At 44.3% G+C, this 15,142-nt stretch overlaps 3 protein-coding genes across 3 annotated transcripts; 2 read left to right on the top strand and 1 right to left on the bottom strand.

Moving 5' to 3' along the window:
- Positions 1 to 368: 368 nt before the first annotated feature.
- On the top strand, positions 369 to 5,312 carry SERLADRAFT_431647 (uncharacterized protein; the record flags this gene model as incomplete). Its single annotated transcript, XM_007311997.1, has 18 exons — positions 369 to 554; positions 609 to 770; positions 824 to 922; positions 993 to 1,076; positions 1,122 to 1,232; positions 1,297 to 1,366; positions 1,419 to 1,600; positions 1,652 to 1,756; positions 1,808 to 2,039; positions 2,098 to 2,161; positions 2,226 to 2,351; positions 2,439 to 2,561; positions 2,628 to 2,916; positions 2,984 to 3,052; positions 3,113 to 3,574; positions 3,633 to 3,730; positions 3,797 to 4,052; positions 4,110 to 5,312. 18 exons carry the CDS (start codon positions 369 to 371, stop codon positions 5,310 to 5,312), a joined length of 3,921 nt encoding a protein of 1,306 aa, XP_007312059.1.
- Positions 5,313 to 5,614: 302 nt separating this feature from the next.
- On the bottom strand, positions 5,615 to 8,035 carry SERLADRAFT_431646 (uncharacterized protein; the record flags this gene model as incomplete). Its single annotated transcript, XM_007311996.1, has 10 exons — positions 5,615 to 5,918; positions 5,976 to 6,135; positions 6,537 to 6,732; positions 6,808 to 6,833; positions 6,884 to 7,137; positions 7,203 to 7,262; positions 7,312 to 7,438; positions 7,486 to 7,624; positions 7,682 to 7,872; positions 7,933 to 8,035. 10 exons carry the CDS (start codon positions 8,033 to 8,035, stop codon positions 5,615 to 5,617), a joined length of 1,560 nt encoding a protein of 519 aa, XP_007312058.1.
- Positions 8,036 to 8,354: 319 nt separating this feature from the next.
- On the top strand, positions 8,355 to 9,981 carry SERLADRAFT_404466 (uncharacterized protein; the record flags this gene model as incomplete). The annotated part of the gene is made up of 10 exons (XM_007311995.1): positions 8,355 to 8,456; positions 8,518 to 8,650; positions 8,703 to 8,781; positions 8,903 to 8,968; positions 9,002 to 9,279; positions 9,331 to 9,353; positions 9,409 to 9,499; positions 9,554 to 9,600; positions 9,667 to 9,804; positions 9,856 to 9,981. The coding sequence occupies 10 exons, from the start codon at positions 8,355 to 8,357 to the stop codon at positions 9,979 to 9,981; spliced, it is 1,083 nt and encodes a 360-aa protein (XP_007312057.1).
- Between the last annotated feature and the right edge of the window lie 5,161 nt (positions 9,982 to 15,142).

The following is a 15,142-nucleotide window of genomic DNA, read 5'->3' as shown; positions in this document are numbered from 1 at the left end:
AGTCAGAAAAGGCATGAGTCTGTAGGTGCAAGCCTCAATAAGCGTTATCGATGTGATGATCGATGCAGTGGGTGGCAAAGCATATCTAGCTTGTAACATACCATGCATGTAGTACCCAGATCTGTGGCAGAGTAATGATATGCTGATGGTGAGTACTCTCAGGCTGCATTGATAACATTATCGTTCTACATACTAGCAATTGCCATAAATGGACCATTCGTAACTCAGACGATTTCTGTATATATCCATCCTTTGCAGCGCCAAATCCTTTGTTCGTCGATCGACCATGAGGCAGCACACAATATATTAGAACTGTGAACTGTGGTGAGTTTACCACTATCTGGATTATTCCCCATTCCCCATTATTCATGTCGATACCGATATCTCACAGTAACTCGTCCGAGTCATCCTCCACGGCGAACGCGAACACTTTGACAGACTCACACAATGACCTCATTAATGTTCTCGGAAAGCGTGGTCCTGGAGAAGACTGGCGACAGAGCTTCCACGCGCTGAAATCGAGGAAACATCAAGAAGATTCGTTGCTACAAGAGGTGAGAATGATAACACATCTACATCAAAATAAAACAACTGACCTTTGGCATAAGGAACCACCCTCTCCGCCGCCAGAACCATCCAGAAGGCCGCGTATCCTTCGACTTTTTGCAGAACGAGCTATGGAACGTCAATCGAAAAATAGACAAAGGGATGTTGAAGCTTCGGATCAGACGCCCATCGCCAAAGATGTTGATATGGTGGAGGCTCCCAAGGTAAACACAATTTTTCTTTTAATCCATAGCTCTCACATGTGGCCTCCTCGAAGAATCCCTCATCCATCGTAGATAATGTTCGCACAGTCTGGAAGCAAATCACTGGCATGGGACAATCTTCCACTAACAATGCACCCAATGCACCACCGCAAGTAAGTACTTATTAGTATATAATTGGGATCATGTCTGATGCTATTGTGTATCTATTGTGTATTCCTACAGACTATCAAAGATGCCACCCAGATTCCCGCTATGTCAGGAGGAGAAACAAGGTCGACTCCTTCGACCCTGCAGGAATTGCTTCAAGTAAGTATGAAGTTATAGGGCCTGTATTAAACTTTACCAATCCAGATGTATCCTGTCCCTTCTCAGCCATCAGCTCAACAAACCGCAAGTACCGCCGACAATGCAGTCATTGCGATGACTAGTGAAATACAATCTTCAACTCATCGGGATATACTGGTGAGTTGCTTTTTTGATTTCTTCCAGTATCAATGAGACAATGCGCGTATTAATTTTATATTAGATGCCGGACTTTCACATTACTACGTCAACATCCACCGGTCGTCCTGCAGAAGCCAACTCAACAACATCTGGTAAGAGGATGACTAGCGCTATATTTACTTCTAATTCTTTACATGTGTTCAGCATGGAATCATCAAGGGCATGGGGCGCAAGAAAATAGTTACGTCTCGGTTGACGTTAACATGGAACGAACCTCCCTGCTCAGTCAGACACCTCAGGATAACCACCAGCGACAAGCCATTGGTCAAAGAGACAATCGCTCTCGACCTAGCCTTCCTCATACACCGTCTCATATCCAAATGCAGGTGAGTTTGCTAATGCTTTTGCAGTGTATTATCTATTCAAACCGTCCTTAGGATATCTTGTATGGTGCCCCACCCGCTGTCAGCGTCAACAATACGGGAAAGTTGAAAGAACCAGCGGCATCCTCATTATCAGATCCATCATCACAAGTAAGACAGGTAGGTGATGGCGATTCTTTCTTCTTTGCTACCACTTACGATTCTCACAAGGTAGGGGTCCGTTTCGCATCTCATGCTTCGGTGGTGAATGGGGCTTTCACAAGTCTTCAACCAGTTCAGCAGCAACAAACAGAACGAGCCGGCAGGATAGCTCAGCCTAGCGCCTTGTATGGTAATAGCCTGGAAGCAGCCGATACTAACATGTGGGTTATACAACCAGAAGCCAAAAGGCAGTTTATAGGTTACTTCGAGAAATTAGGGGCAAAAAATGGTACCATCAATAGTCAGTTAGACGTTCGCTTATGTAATAGAGTTGCTTACGCTAACAGTACTTCATTTAGTGGGACAGGCATGGAAATATTTGTCAGAGTCGAGATTATCTTCAGAACTACTCCTACAAATTTGGTCGGTTTGATATAATTTCATTTATCTCAAAATGCCAATTCTTACTTGGGTCTGATTTCATTAGTGGGCTTGCGGACACTCAGAATTGTAACACTTTGGATAGCGACGACTTCTGCATTGCCGTCCATTTGGCAAATTTATTATCGAGTGGTCGCTTGAAAACGGTTCCGACAACTTTACCGCCCGTAATGTATATCACGTCAAGAGCCCCCCTGTCCCATGTGAAGTCCAGCCACCATTCTGATACCTCAACCTGGCCTATTGATCCGTCTACCAGAGTGAGAGCCGAAAACTGGTTCAAGAGCCTCGATTTCGAGAAAACTGGACTTGTACGAAAGGACACTCTCATCTCGAACCTACTCAGTAGTAATGTGCCGTTATCTGTTGTGACTCGGGTCGCGTAAGAATCCTTTGTTACCGAGTTTGCTTTGTCATAACGAAAACTTACTTTTTTTTGGTTATCCAGAAATTTAGTCAACCTCAAAAAGCAAGAGACACTCGACTGCGAATCTATTATACTCACATTGCACCTGATTGAGGAGGCATCAACTGGGAAACCCCTTCCGGAGACACTGCCTACCAGCCTAATTCCCCCATCACATCGGCCTACTCAGAATCCAGCCAACACGAGATTCGCCACCTCAAGTAATACCTTAACTCAAAGAAACAGCTTCTCAGGTACTGTCGTAGAGCCGTCGTCTTTCACTTTTCAGCCGAGTACAAGTACAATCCCAAATCCGCTGAGCTATCAACAGGTAGATGTCTTTTCTCTCACTTCTGCCAAGATTCAGATGTTCATAATTCCCATCAACGTTTTTTTAGGGTCACCCAGTGCAAGCTGATGCTCATGTTCCTTCAGCAAACCAAGGATGGGATACTCTTTTAGCAGAAGTAAGTGAATCATTTGTGGCCTTGTGATCTTTAATGTATTACCCACTTAACCCCCCTTAGATAGGACAAGAGCGTGCTCGACGCGATAAGGAGAAAGTATTAGTAGACAATCTACCAGTAGGAGGATCTCTTATTGCTTGTGAATCACTGGCTGATTCGTCGGTGTATATTCATTTACAGCCACTTAGTAGCTCATGGCCACATCAAGGCAACATACCGCACAATACTGACACCCACGATGAGGCCAGTGGCGCCCTTGGCGCTATGTTTGGTTCGCTATCCCGGAACTTTGCAGTCGTAACACACACGTTGAAGTCGGGGATTGAACAGAATGCCGAAGAAATGAAACAATTACGCTTAGAAATACGGGCGCAGCGACAGGCAGCAAGTCAGGGACAGTCGGCATCATTTCCTGCTACATCCCAGTCAGGAGCTCATATTTCAGGTTCACGTCGGAATACACCAAAAAAGCCTATTCCTATCGATCCCTACTCCAAAGAGCCGGAACACGTTAACTTTCGAGTACATATATTTGATGATTCCTCACCCATCATGCTAACTAATCTCTGCCATTTCATAGCAAAAAATCAAAAGACATCTCTTACATCTTCTGAAGATAGAAGGGTATCCGCATCTAAGGCGCATTCACCCCCCCCCAACCGACCAAGAAAATGAATTGTATGAGATACATGCCCCTGGAAGGATCCTAGTTTCCCCAGAAACGTTTTGAATCGACCTGTCTAGGTCTCGGAATTCACCATTCAACCGTCACTGTATCAACGTGTTTGCGAAACATTTCCGGCACTCTGTTGTGACGGATCGTTGGTATTCTTATCCTCAGATCCCCGAAAAGTATCTTCCAATTGAGTACATCGAGCTCTCCCTCTACCTTCACCTCAAGCACGTCAAAGGGGAATACCGAGCTTTTGTAACACATCCGTCAATTTCAAAGCGACTTCAGCAGCTACAGAACTCTTCGAGGAGTACTAGGAAAACACGGGTAAATGATTCAATTGACTTGATTGTACTATGTCTTGCGCTGACGTTATCTATGTAGCTATTCAATGCCCGGCTCAAAGTGGTCTTGCAAGAGAGCTATATGGCACATCATATCGACCTTATGAAAAATATGGGATCACAGGCCGTGAGCTCAGATGAATCCGAACCAGAAGGTCCCGACGACCAAGACGACCCCCATGCCGAAGAAGCTAGCGTTCACTCGCACAAATCCTTTGTCCGGATTACTCCAGCGTGGCGCAGCGACGACTTGTCTAGATTCATGCACAATCTCGATACTGTCATACAACGTCGACGCGAGCCGAGGATTGGACACCGTGCGATTCGAGGGCAGCAACCTAGGCACAGGAAACACTCTGATATGGTTAATTTAAAATCTGTGGCCCCGCCCGGCCTTCCGTGCAATTGCTATAAGCCAGAATGGCTGGCTTCCTTGGACAACGAAGAGATAAAGAAATTGGAGATGAAGGAACAACATTATGTTTTCAGAGTGGGGACCGATCAGCCCGTAGCAACATCAAACTTTACCACGCAGCATACTGGCATGCCGCCGCCGGTACAAAGTGTTGCTGCTGGTTCCACACACGCAGACTGTGCACAATTCTCGTTTGGTGTACTGCCAAGTGATCTCGCGGCTCCAGCCTCGGTCTCCAGCTCGAGACCTATACATAAACTCACATCGCGAAGGCAGCTTAGCAAAACACCTTTCTTATTTTCCTTTCCAGAAACAGACCCTGTTCAATCTCATGTCGAGTATCCAACATCCTTTCCATTCTCAGACTCCAATCTGGGCCACGAATCAATGCAAGAAACTGTGCCACCACTGTCAGATCAAGGTGTCGATGGTTCCTTGCTGATGGAATCGGCAGCCCACCTCACGCCAACACCCCAATCTATACCTCCTAGTCCTAAAAAACTATCACCACTGTCAAGCCAGCATACTCCCTGTGATTCATCAAACCTAGCCGGTGCCACCCAAGAAACACTTGAAACTAATTCTCCAACGCCCACCCTTGCAAATTTTACAGTCAGCACAGAGGTCACTGAGCAACCGGTTCAGTTTTTCAGAAGTCCTATACTACTTGCGTCTCAAGAACCTGGAGGCATGAGTGAGTCGGTGCTTTGGAGAGAAGATAGTGAGACGCGGCAGCAATCCGTCGATACCACTGATGATGACACTGAAGATTTCACAGAAGCCCTATATGATGTAGTCGACAATTCAGATGATGAAGGAGATTTATAGTGTAGGAGGTAGAACAGATATATCTAGTATTCTGAATATATTATGTACCGGTAGTTCTCGTCACAGTATGATAGTACATAGCTGCGTTCTTTATAACTTACGCTCGACAACAAGCCTTCAGGCCTTCAATTACTGGTATTCTGGATAACATATACTTCTCATTTTCATTATACGAGCGTGACAGACATCTCATAAAAATATACTATGAACGCTCAAATCTTACTATCTGACTGGTCTCACCAAAGTACCATTACAATACTGTCCAATATACCAGTGGAGTGAACTCAGGTTCGCCTGCCTCGCTACAGAATAAAACTGAAGACGATCGTTGAAGTAGGATATTGATTGAAATATACCTGGTTTTTAGTACCTTCCAAAGCCTCCTGCAGCTGCGAATGCTTGACGCGAAGTTCTTGTAATGTCCTGTCCAGATTTGTTTGTTGCGTGTGAGCTTCTTGTTCCAGCACACGAGAGGCTTCGAGCTGACTTTGTAGGTTGTCAATGATACGAGTATTTCCCATTCGTTCTGTTTCAAGCGTAGCACGCCTCGCTTTGAGATCCTCCAGGGAAGTTCCGCCCTGCGAGGACTTGGATCCAATACTGGCTCTGTTTAACGTTTGTTACCAATGTAGATGTTATGGAGAAACATAAACACAAACTCACTGCATGGCGATTTCCATCATTTTTGTGTCAATAGTGTCCTCGTTCCCTGTAACATATATAACTTTCAAGGAATTCTTGCTCAGCGGCTTGTGACCACAGTTTGGACATGCATCGTCTAGTTCGACATGTTTTTCGATGCATAATCGGCAGAAAATATGATCTAACAAAAGGTGAGGACTATGCTCAAGCACAAAGGACACAAACGCTTACTACAGGGTGTCACAGATATCTGGGATTTCGCAAGAACAGGTAGATCGCAGATTTGACATAGAAGGTGAGGCATTGCTCCTAGTGTTTCTTAATGAATCAGTCAATGCCATCTTTCTACATCACAGTACTTAGATCTCCGCTTTGAGTGTAAATTGCTTTCAAGTCCGAATATTTGGTAAAACACGTCAATTGGCCTTGATTTCCGTCATGTCTGGCCGCCCCCTCGTCACTATGTCCACCCCATCTACAATGTACATAGAGGTGTAAATCAAGTTGTTGTCATGGATAAGTAACAATAGGCAAATACCGCCACAGCAGCAGGAAAAATGAAGAACACGGAAACAAGGATACAGCGTATCCATACATTCATGGTAGTGGTAGGGACTCTTCTCGTCGATGTAGTCGAGTTATCTATCACCTTTATATCCTTAGGTGTAATATGACTACTGGTAGTAGAGGCTACCCAGACTTTGATGGAGGGACGACAGTTGCCAGCATCCGTTGAACCGCTTGCTAGCATATGTTTCTTTTTCGAAGGCGAGCAGCACTGCATTAAATGACAAGTAAAAATATTAATAAAATTTCAACAAAACATGTCGTGCGGTGTATTAAAAAGACTCACAGAGACAGCTTGAATTAACTCGGTTTCTGAGAACCTGATCATCAGTAAGTCTGACGTAACAGAACAAAATACTGACCTCCCCCATGGACGAGAACTTGATGTGGAGTTCCAGACTCTACTTCCCACAGGTAGACTTCTCCCCTATCGCTACCACATACAGCCAAGGCCCCGTTCCATCCAAAATGAACTTGCTTGGTATAATTACGTGTGATGCGTACAGGTAACTTGCGAATAAAGGTTGGTCGGTCGGTTATACGATATATGTCGACACCGTCGACGAGATTCGAGACTAGAAGAGATCTAGTGGCAGGCCACCACGAAGTATTACCGCTGAAGAGATAAACCAATTATTTGACTATGGCGGACTCGAATATCAAGCCCAAAAGACTACTCACATTCGCGAATGCAATTTAACATACCAGCACTTCTTCCATGGAGCAATTGTCCACGCTATACTACCATTAACGTCAGCACATACAAAATACTCCAAACGAATATAATGACATTTCTTTGGAGTCAAGAAAGGCAACCATGATCGCGCGGTCTTCGTCAAAAAAATGAACACATCTCGCCAGTGCTGGTCGAGGTGCCTCTGCTTGTGGGGGTTCTGAAAGAATCTCCCGGAGTGGTACTACAACAACGTCAGGAGTGCGGAGCTGGAGAATGATATGACCTTACCAATCTGATTTATGTCCATAGCATACAGTGTAAGGCGCCCCAGACCTACCACAGCAAGTAGACTTTGTGCGTTATTCATTGACATGCTTTCAATGCAACCATCGTACACAGTTATCATGGTGGAAAAAACGAACTCAACCTAGACTTTGGTAATAAGTACCTACATAATCATATATAAAATTGAAAATCGACGAACAGAGTCAGCGGATTCAAACTTCTGCCACATCTTAATGGTTCCATCTGCACCCCCAGACATTATGTACGAGTCACGAGGGGCCTGAGGAAATGAAAACCAGAGTAAACACGAGATTGGACCTTGTTTTGGTTTGATAATTTGCTTAAGCTTGCCAGCTGTCAGGGACCATATTCGAATATGGCCGTCATCTGCTAAGAACGGCCAATATGTCAGTTCCCATTCAAATCGATATTGGCTTATAGATAGCCTACCTCCACTGGCAAGCTCCGTTCCATCTTCGGAGAACTTCAGCACATTGATGGGTTGAGTATGGCCTGTAAATGACCATTGAAGCTCGTAACGCCTCAAATCCATCGTGATAAACGCAGAATGCTGATGCAGCGAAATGCATGTGGGCGCGATTCGTGCTGATCCGCGGATCCGCAATGGAAGCTTACCTAAGCATTATACTCGTTTTACTGTGCATGACAGCGCGCCTGGTCAGGTGTATGATATCTCAATGACTTCTCTTAAAAGCCCATATTTTCGCCTTCATGATCTCACCGATGGCCATCAAGATACCGTCAATTGCATGGCTTTCTCACCTTCGGGGAATTACATAGCCAGTGGTGGGGATGATGCGAAACTTGTTATATGGGATGTAATGAAAGGTATTTCTTTGTGCCAAGTAACGATGAACAGTCCAGTGCTCTCGTTAGCTTGGGATCCCAGGAGGCGTGGTGCGCTCGTGTTTGGCTGTGAGGATGGTGTAGCAGGTTTTATAAATGATTTTAAGGTACGAATTGAATCGACTCGTGATGGCGACGGTATTGCTGAAAATGCCGATTCTATTGTAGAGTAAGGCTGGCAGTCAAAAGATCCTCTTTGGTACAGAGGCTCCGGTATATTGTCTCGCATTCGATGCTTCCCATGGCACCCTCGCTGCCGGAGTAGGTCCTGAAGTGCATATTGCTCGAGATATATCGCACGGTAGGTTAATGGACTTTCTCACATTGATGCTATCAATCTGACATGTTTATAGAAAGATACGCTACTTACAATCTTCTCCCAAAGCCGGGAAAATTCAACGAAGAACGTAGTGACAACCGAATCAGGCCACGGTCATTGCATTTTTTGAAATATGGAGCTCGACTCGTTGTATCGTACTTAAATCATGGGGTGATTAGGTCTATTCATCTCATCTCCATCTATTTGAGTCTATTCAGATTTATTACAACACAGTTGCTGGGATGTCGATAGTCATGCGCGCCTTTGGCAGATTGAACCTGAACACGACCACGGTTACATGTAAGCTTTCTTTTTAATGTGACTATATCACAGTGCACGAGTACCTCCCGTAAATAGCGGTTTTTCAGCATTGTCGCCCAACTGTCGGACTTTATTGCTGTCAAATCTTTCAGGAGCAATCGAACTTTACCCTCTGGGACAATCCAAGTTAAAGCAATCTTTCAAATATGTTTCTGACGCTACTAGGAATGTACCGCTTGAAGTTGCGTTTACCCACAATGGTCAAGTCGTCCTATCTGGTGCCCCCCGTGGAAACGTACCCCTTTGGGAAACTAAGACGGGAGACCTTATTCAAACTCTCACTCATGAAGGTACGCCACTCTTATGATTTTTGGCGGAGGATTCTTTTTGATGGGCAGTAGATGACTTGATTCAGATTATTTGTGTACGTACCTCTCATTTTTATACGTGCGTGATAACTATATGTTCACTTTGTTTAGGCTAAACAATATCGGACCACTGGTTACATTGCTGCCGCTGCCGCTGAAAAAAGCGAGTCAACTTACATCAGAATATGGAAAGCACAGCTCAGTATGTTACCTCTTGTGTTCTCGAGCCCGTTAGTCATGTATCTATGGATTGTAGCTTCGGATGCCCGGGAGTCATTGCTTGATTCATTGACAAGCACATGGGTGAGTTTGTCTATCGCAAAAATGATCTGTCATATAATCACTAATTTCAATGACTTGACTTAACAGAAATTCTACATCTATGCCAATGTCGAGGAAAATGTTCGAGAGCTCCAGTTTTATATCTTGGGAGGTATTGCTCTCATCGTGGCCACGTATGCGTTCTATCGCGACAGCACCTCTATGGAAGTGAAATTACAACTGCTAGTATGTATGCCTCTACGCCTATATGCCACCCATTAACTTTGTATGAACCAGCGGATGACCACCGTCGCTTTCTTTAAATATTTGATGGAATTTATTTCGGTGTTATGGGCATACACAAAGGAACTGTTACGAAGCGGTCTGAGGGAGTTTTTAGAGCTAGAAGTAGCACATGAGTAGGCATTACAAGGAATATTGCTAGTGTTGAAACGAAATTCAGTCGTCCCATTTGTCTTTAACAACGCAGCGCAGGATCCCGATAAGCTCTTACACAGCACACACATAGCTCCACCAAAGCTCCACCTCAAAGATGAGTGCAGGCGCCGGAAGCTATAGCGCAGCGACCAGCGCAGAGCAGCGAATAACAGTAATTTTGTGTACCAGTCGGGTGACAGTCGTCACAAACTCACAGCCAAAACCGAAAAAACAGGGAAACAAGCGCACAAGCTGCTATTATGTATTCGCATGATGAAGTAGCCAGGGTGCAACATGAATGCTCGTAGAAATCTCCATGCTAAACAAGTCTGTCTTATGTGCAGCTGGCATGCCGGATTTCACCTTTGTAAAAAATAGATCATCACCAACCCACAACTTAGTACATACAATACGATTTAAATAATCCAGGACGTTCTATGTCCGTAGAAAGCACGCTGTATATAATCTCAAAATTTGCAGCCTGGAAGCTTTGAATTTGAGGGTCAGAACTAGAAGTTCTTCGATGCATCATCGTCCAAATAAACTCGTCTGGAGCCAGCTAAAGTAAAACCTAACTAGATGATTGATTCACGACATCAAATTGTCTGCTCTACCAGTCATAAGCTCAGTATTGTCAAGCTCTAACTGGCATAGTCTTTTGTCTTTAACAACAGGCGGCGTTTTGGGTGGTCGGGCTCACAGGCCGAGATTATTAGGTTGACGCGCATGACCTCTGTGGCATCAAACTAGCCGCCACGGTTTCTTGCCTGTGGTGTAGAGAAGTTAACTTGTTTTTGTTTTCTACTTCTACAGTATGGCTATTAAAATTGATGGAAATTCTGTGTATACTTTTGTGCTTAATCCTCAAGACTTTTTTAATAATCTCTGTACCATTATCTCTGTACTCCTGGACCTGTAGGATCCAGGTTTCCATTTGTCAATTGTCTCAGGTGTTTTGGGTGGATGTTGGTCCAATGTCCATATCTAGATTGATTTGTAATATACACATTACAAGCACAAGTGGCTGTAAAATGCCTTCTGGACCCTCCTGGGTCCAGGACTGCCCGGATGGCAATGGTTGTAAAGAACAGTGACCGTTGTTTGGGATGGCCAAGTATACATTGATCACACAGCATGCCTTGGTTGTGCCAGCTCTTCAGGAATCCTTGGCCATGCAGCTGATGCTATTGTCACAATTTTCCGCCACCACAATATTTCAAACATTGTCAAATAGACGGTGTGACAACACCAACAAGACACAGTCTTGGGGCACTGGAGCACAACAACAACAACACTCAATGGAGGATACGGGAGTGTACAACTCATTAAGAGAGGGAACTTGTCATACTAATGTTAGTAGACACTAGAAGAGGACTCGCTGAGTCCCTCCCCACATATTGCTCCAGTATATATACTAAAATACATGAGGCACTGTACAGTTGTAAATAAAGTTCAAAGTCTGATGTCTAGCATGTGACTGGTTGCATGATCAGTCTGAAATGAAAAGTAAAAGTACAAAAAGTGAAGCATAAGTAGGTGCTGGTATGTCAATTATAACAGGCGGACAACTTTGTCTTCTTTCGGTATTCCACCAATTTGGGTTTCTCTTATAACTCCTCCATTTTCTGGTCCATTGCCTCTTGGCTCAGTTGGCCTTGGTCTTCTTGAAAATGTATAGATTTCCACTCCTTTCCATACATTGGTTTCTCCTGGGACCTTGTTGATCACACTGTCTCTATTCCACAAAGCAAAAAATCTAAATACCTCCTCCACCTGGCTCCCTGGAAATCTGGCCACTCTGTATCTAAATTTGAGTGCCAAACTCTCTTCAGTACACTAAATCACTGTGCCATGGTAATTGTGACTGGAAGATCCCACCTTCCCTCACTCTATTGTTTCTCCTCTCACTTCTCACCCCCCTCGCATTGCCCTGTGCAACAACACATTCTCTCTGTGTTACAATTTCTATTGGACATTTACGGACTACTCATTTCTCTTTACTCATTGGTTATACCACTGGACTGATGACTCATTTCCTTCACGTACATTTCTGTTCCTCTCGTAGTCGCGTTACCTAGTATAGTACTTAGTCCTCAACAGACGGACCTGCCCTAGATAGGACCTAACTCCTATCACCGGTTTTTTCCCTTATAAATACACGTGTAACAGTAGTAGTATTCTCTAATACAATTCTACGCAGTTTACGCTTACAAAGCTAGACTCCTAAGATCAGACTCCCACTCGGAAGAAGACTAACTCTCATTAGAACACCTCTACTCAGAACTACGTTCTCAAACTTGTCTTCGGATAAGTCTCTTTACAAACCTTGACGAACCCTCAGACTTTGTTAAGCACTTCATGTGTAACTGTAACAACCAAGAGTGACTTACTCTGGCGCACACAGAAACACACTATAAAGAAGATGATGGGAGTGGTTACCCCTTAGGCTGCAGTGAGTTTGTTGGTTAACAACAGGAGGACTCGCTGAGGAGTCTCCTGGATCTATTGGGGTATATATACTACTACAGGGTTGTTTGTACATGTGTACTATACAGTTGATAGAGACAGTGGCTGATGATGTCATGGGGCCTAGCCCGCATGGCCAGCTCCACTGTGTGAGAGAGTTGTGTCTAAAATAAGAAGAAAGGCAACGCGGCGCAAGAAAGAGGAGTTTGGACAAAAGGGGAAATGCCACGTGGCACCATGTGTGAAAGCTAAAGTACAAGGTTAAAGCGGAGAATGAAAATAAAGGAAAGGTCCAAAAATTGTGTTATCGTAACAGTAACACTCTGGCGTACTCCCCAATATTCTCCGGTGGTCTAATCAACTTGCCCAGCCTTGGTGTGGCATGCTCATCCTTGCACCCCCTTCCCCCTCCTCTATTCCCATATTTCTTGATGCCTCCACTTCTTGGGGCATCAGATTTGTCTTTGAAACTTTCTATCTTGCATGGCCCCTTTGTCCAGGCTGAGCCACAGATGGCCAAGCTGATTGCAATGGAGCTTGTGCTCCATTGCATCATAGCAGCCGGTTTCCATAACCACCACTTCATCTTGCATTCCGATAATGTGGGTGTAGTTGGCACCTTCTCCTTAGGCTCCTCACAAAAGCCCACCTAAATGCCTCTCTCTGCCGCATCATCATCCTATTCCAGGACCACAAGCTGTGGTTTACAATAACTTGGGTCCCCTCTTTGCAGAACATTGCTGATGACCCTTCAAGGGTTCTTGCCCCTGCCAACATCTCTCTCTTTTATTTACCACCTAAGATTCCTGTACATCTTGTTCCTTATGTAGCTCCATGTCCATGTCCGTAGAAAAATACAAAATAAATTCAGTTTGTCGCTACTTTCTGCACCTTTCCCTCTGTCCCTCATGAGTCTCCTATCCAACTCTGAAATACACACCATTCTATCAAACACCATTCCACATCTTCATCCCCCCCAATCCACACATCCTCTCCTTTTACAATTAGTCTAACTTCATCATTATTGAAGTGTGGGCACCAACAACTATCACAAAATAGGACCAGGGTGTATGCAAATTTCTACTCTTCTGCAACTCCTCCCCTGTGCATATGCCTCCTTTCACGCTGGCATTCACTCCTTCTACTACATATGCAATGTGTTGTCAGGTGTCCATGCTTGGCATATTGTCAACAATCATCCCTATAATGCTGGTATTCAACTTGAATATGTGCTGAAAGGTTGCAACAGATTGTCTCCTGCCCATCTCAAGCAGCCCACTTATCCTCCTGTTGCACACTCCATGCTACAGCTCCTCTATTGCAACTTGGATTCCACAAATCCTTTTAACACAACATGCCCTGCAATCACTTCCATTACCTTTTGGGGGCAAGCCTGCCTTGGAGAACTCCTCCCCATCTCACAATCAAAATTCCCTTGCTCCCATTTTCCCTCAGCCTCCTCCCTCTGTCCAACATCCTTGTTAGTTGGTTCTCATGTACTTAACCTCCCTTGGACTACAACTAAGAAGAATCTGGGTGAAGATATCTTTGTCAGCTGTCAAAAAAACTGCACCACCCCTGCTCTGCTCTTATGGTCCACTTTATAGTCAACAAGCACAACCCTCAGATCTCCTCTTCAGTTATATAACACCACTCAAACGTGTTGCACTGACTAAATGTGCCTTTCTACATTGTGTCAACCCAATTGTCTGCCAATCCAACCACCCACCTTTAACAGGCTATTTCTTTCGTATTGGTGGAACCACAGAGTTCCTACTCAGAGGAGTGCCTCCTCACATTGTCAAAGCAATGGGATGGTGGTCTTCCGGTGTGTTTCTCCTTTATTGAAGACATCTTGAGTTAATTGCACTGCCTTACATCAAACTTCTACCCCCCCTGTAAATATTCCTGAATTACTGTAACTACATCATAATATGATTGTTATTTTGGTTTGGGTGGCTCTTCTTTCTTTTCATCTCATTCATCACATCGTTGTTGCATCCTCACTGGTAGCTTGTTTGCACCTGGTTTTGGGTGGACTTGTTCCGCTATAAACACACCAGGCCTTGATAGGCTCTGGTCTGTTGTTGGTGGTGGGAACTGTTGTTAAAAAACCACACAAAAAAACAAACAAACACACAATCCTCCCAGATTCCACAGAATTTGTTTATGGACTTTGCCTTCTAGAATTGTGGGTGCTCTGGTTGTTTATGGGGTGGTATGTATAATGATCCTTTGAAGTAAACCCAGAGATGTATGGGTGTGGGTTTTGAGGAGGAGGGATAGTTGGAAGGTAGATGATAGAGACTTTTGGGACGAGTATGGACAAGCACTACCTTGCTAATTGTAGCACAAGGTAGGTTTGAGAATGATGAGGTGACAAGGTTCCCAGTGATAGCAGGCTCCTGACGCACAGACTGTAGTGCTCAGAAGAACTCTAATCAAAAAGGATGACAGTGAATTCTGTAGTGGAGAGTGTCAATGACAGCAGTTAACAGTAGTAGCAGTAGGAAGTGTTGTGACCACACTGAATCACAAGTAGCAGTGAGTAGTGAACTTGACATTTGAGAAGAAGTCTGGATTGGATCTCTTGTTTTTACAAGGCAGAATACAGGGGTTTATATAGTAAAAGAAAGGAAGGCTATGCACAGTATAGCTGTGCAAAAAGAATGAGAAAAAA

The sequence above is a fragment of the Serpula lacrymans genome (assembly GCF_000218685.1).
Source record: "Serpula lacrymans var. lacrymans S7.9 unplaced genomic scaffold SERLAscaffold_1, whole genome shotgun sequence".
NCBI lineage: Eukaryota > Fungi > Basidiomycota > Agaricomycetes > Boletales > Serpulaceae > Serpula > Serpula lacrymans.
The sequence above is the reverse complement of the archived record's forward strand: the minus strand, read 5'-3'. Positions and strand labels throughout refer to the sequence as shown.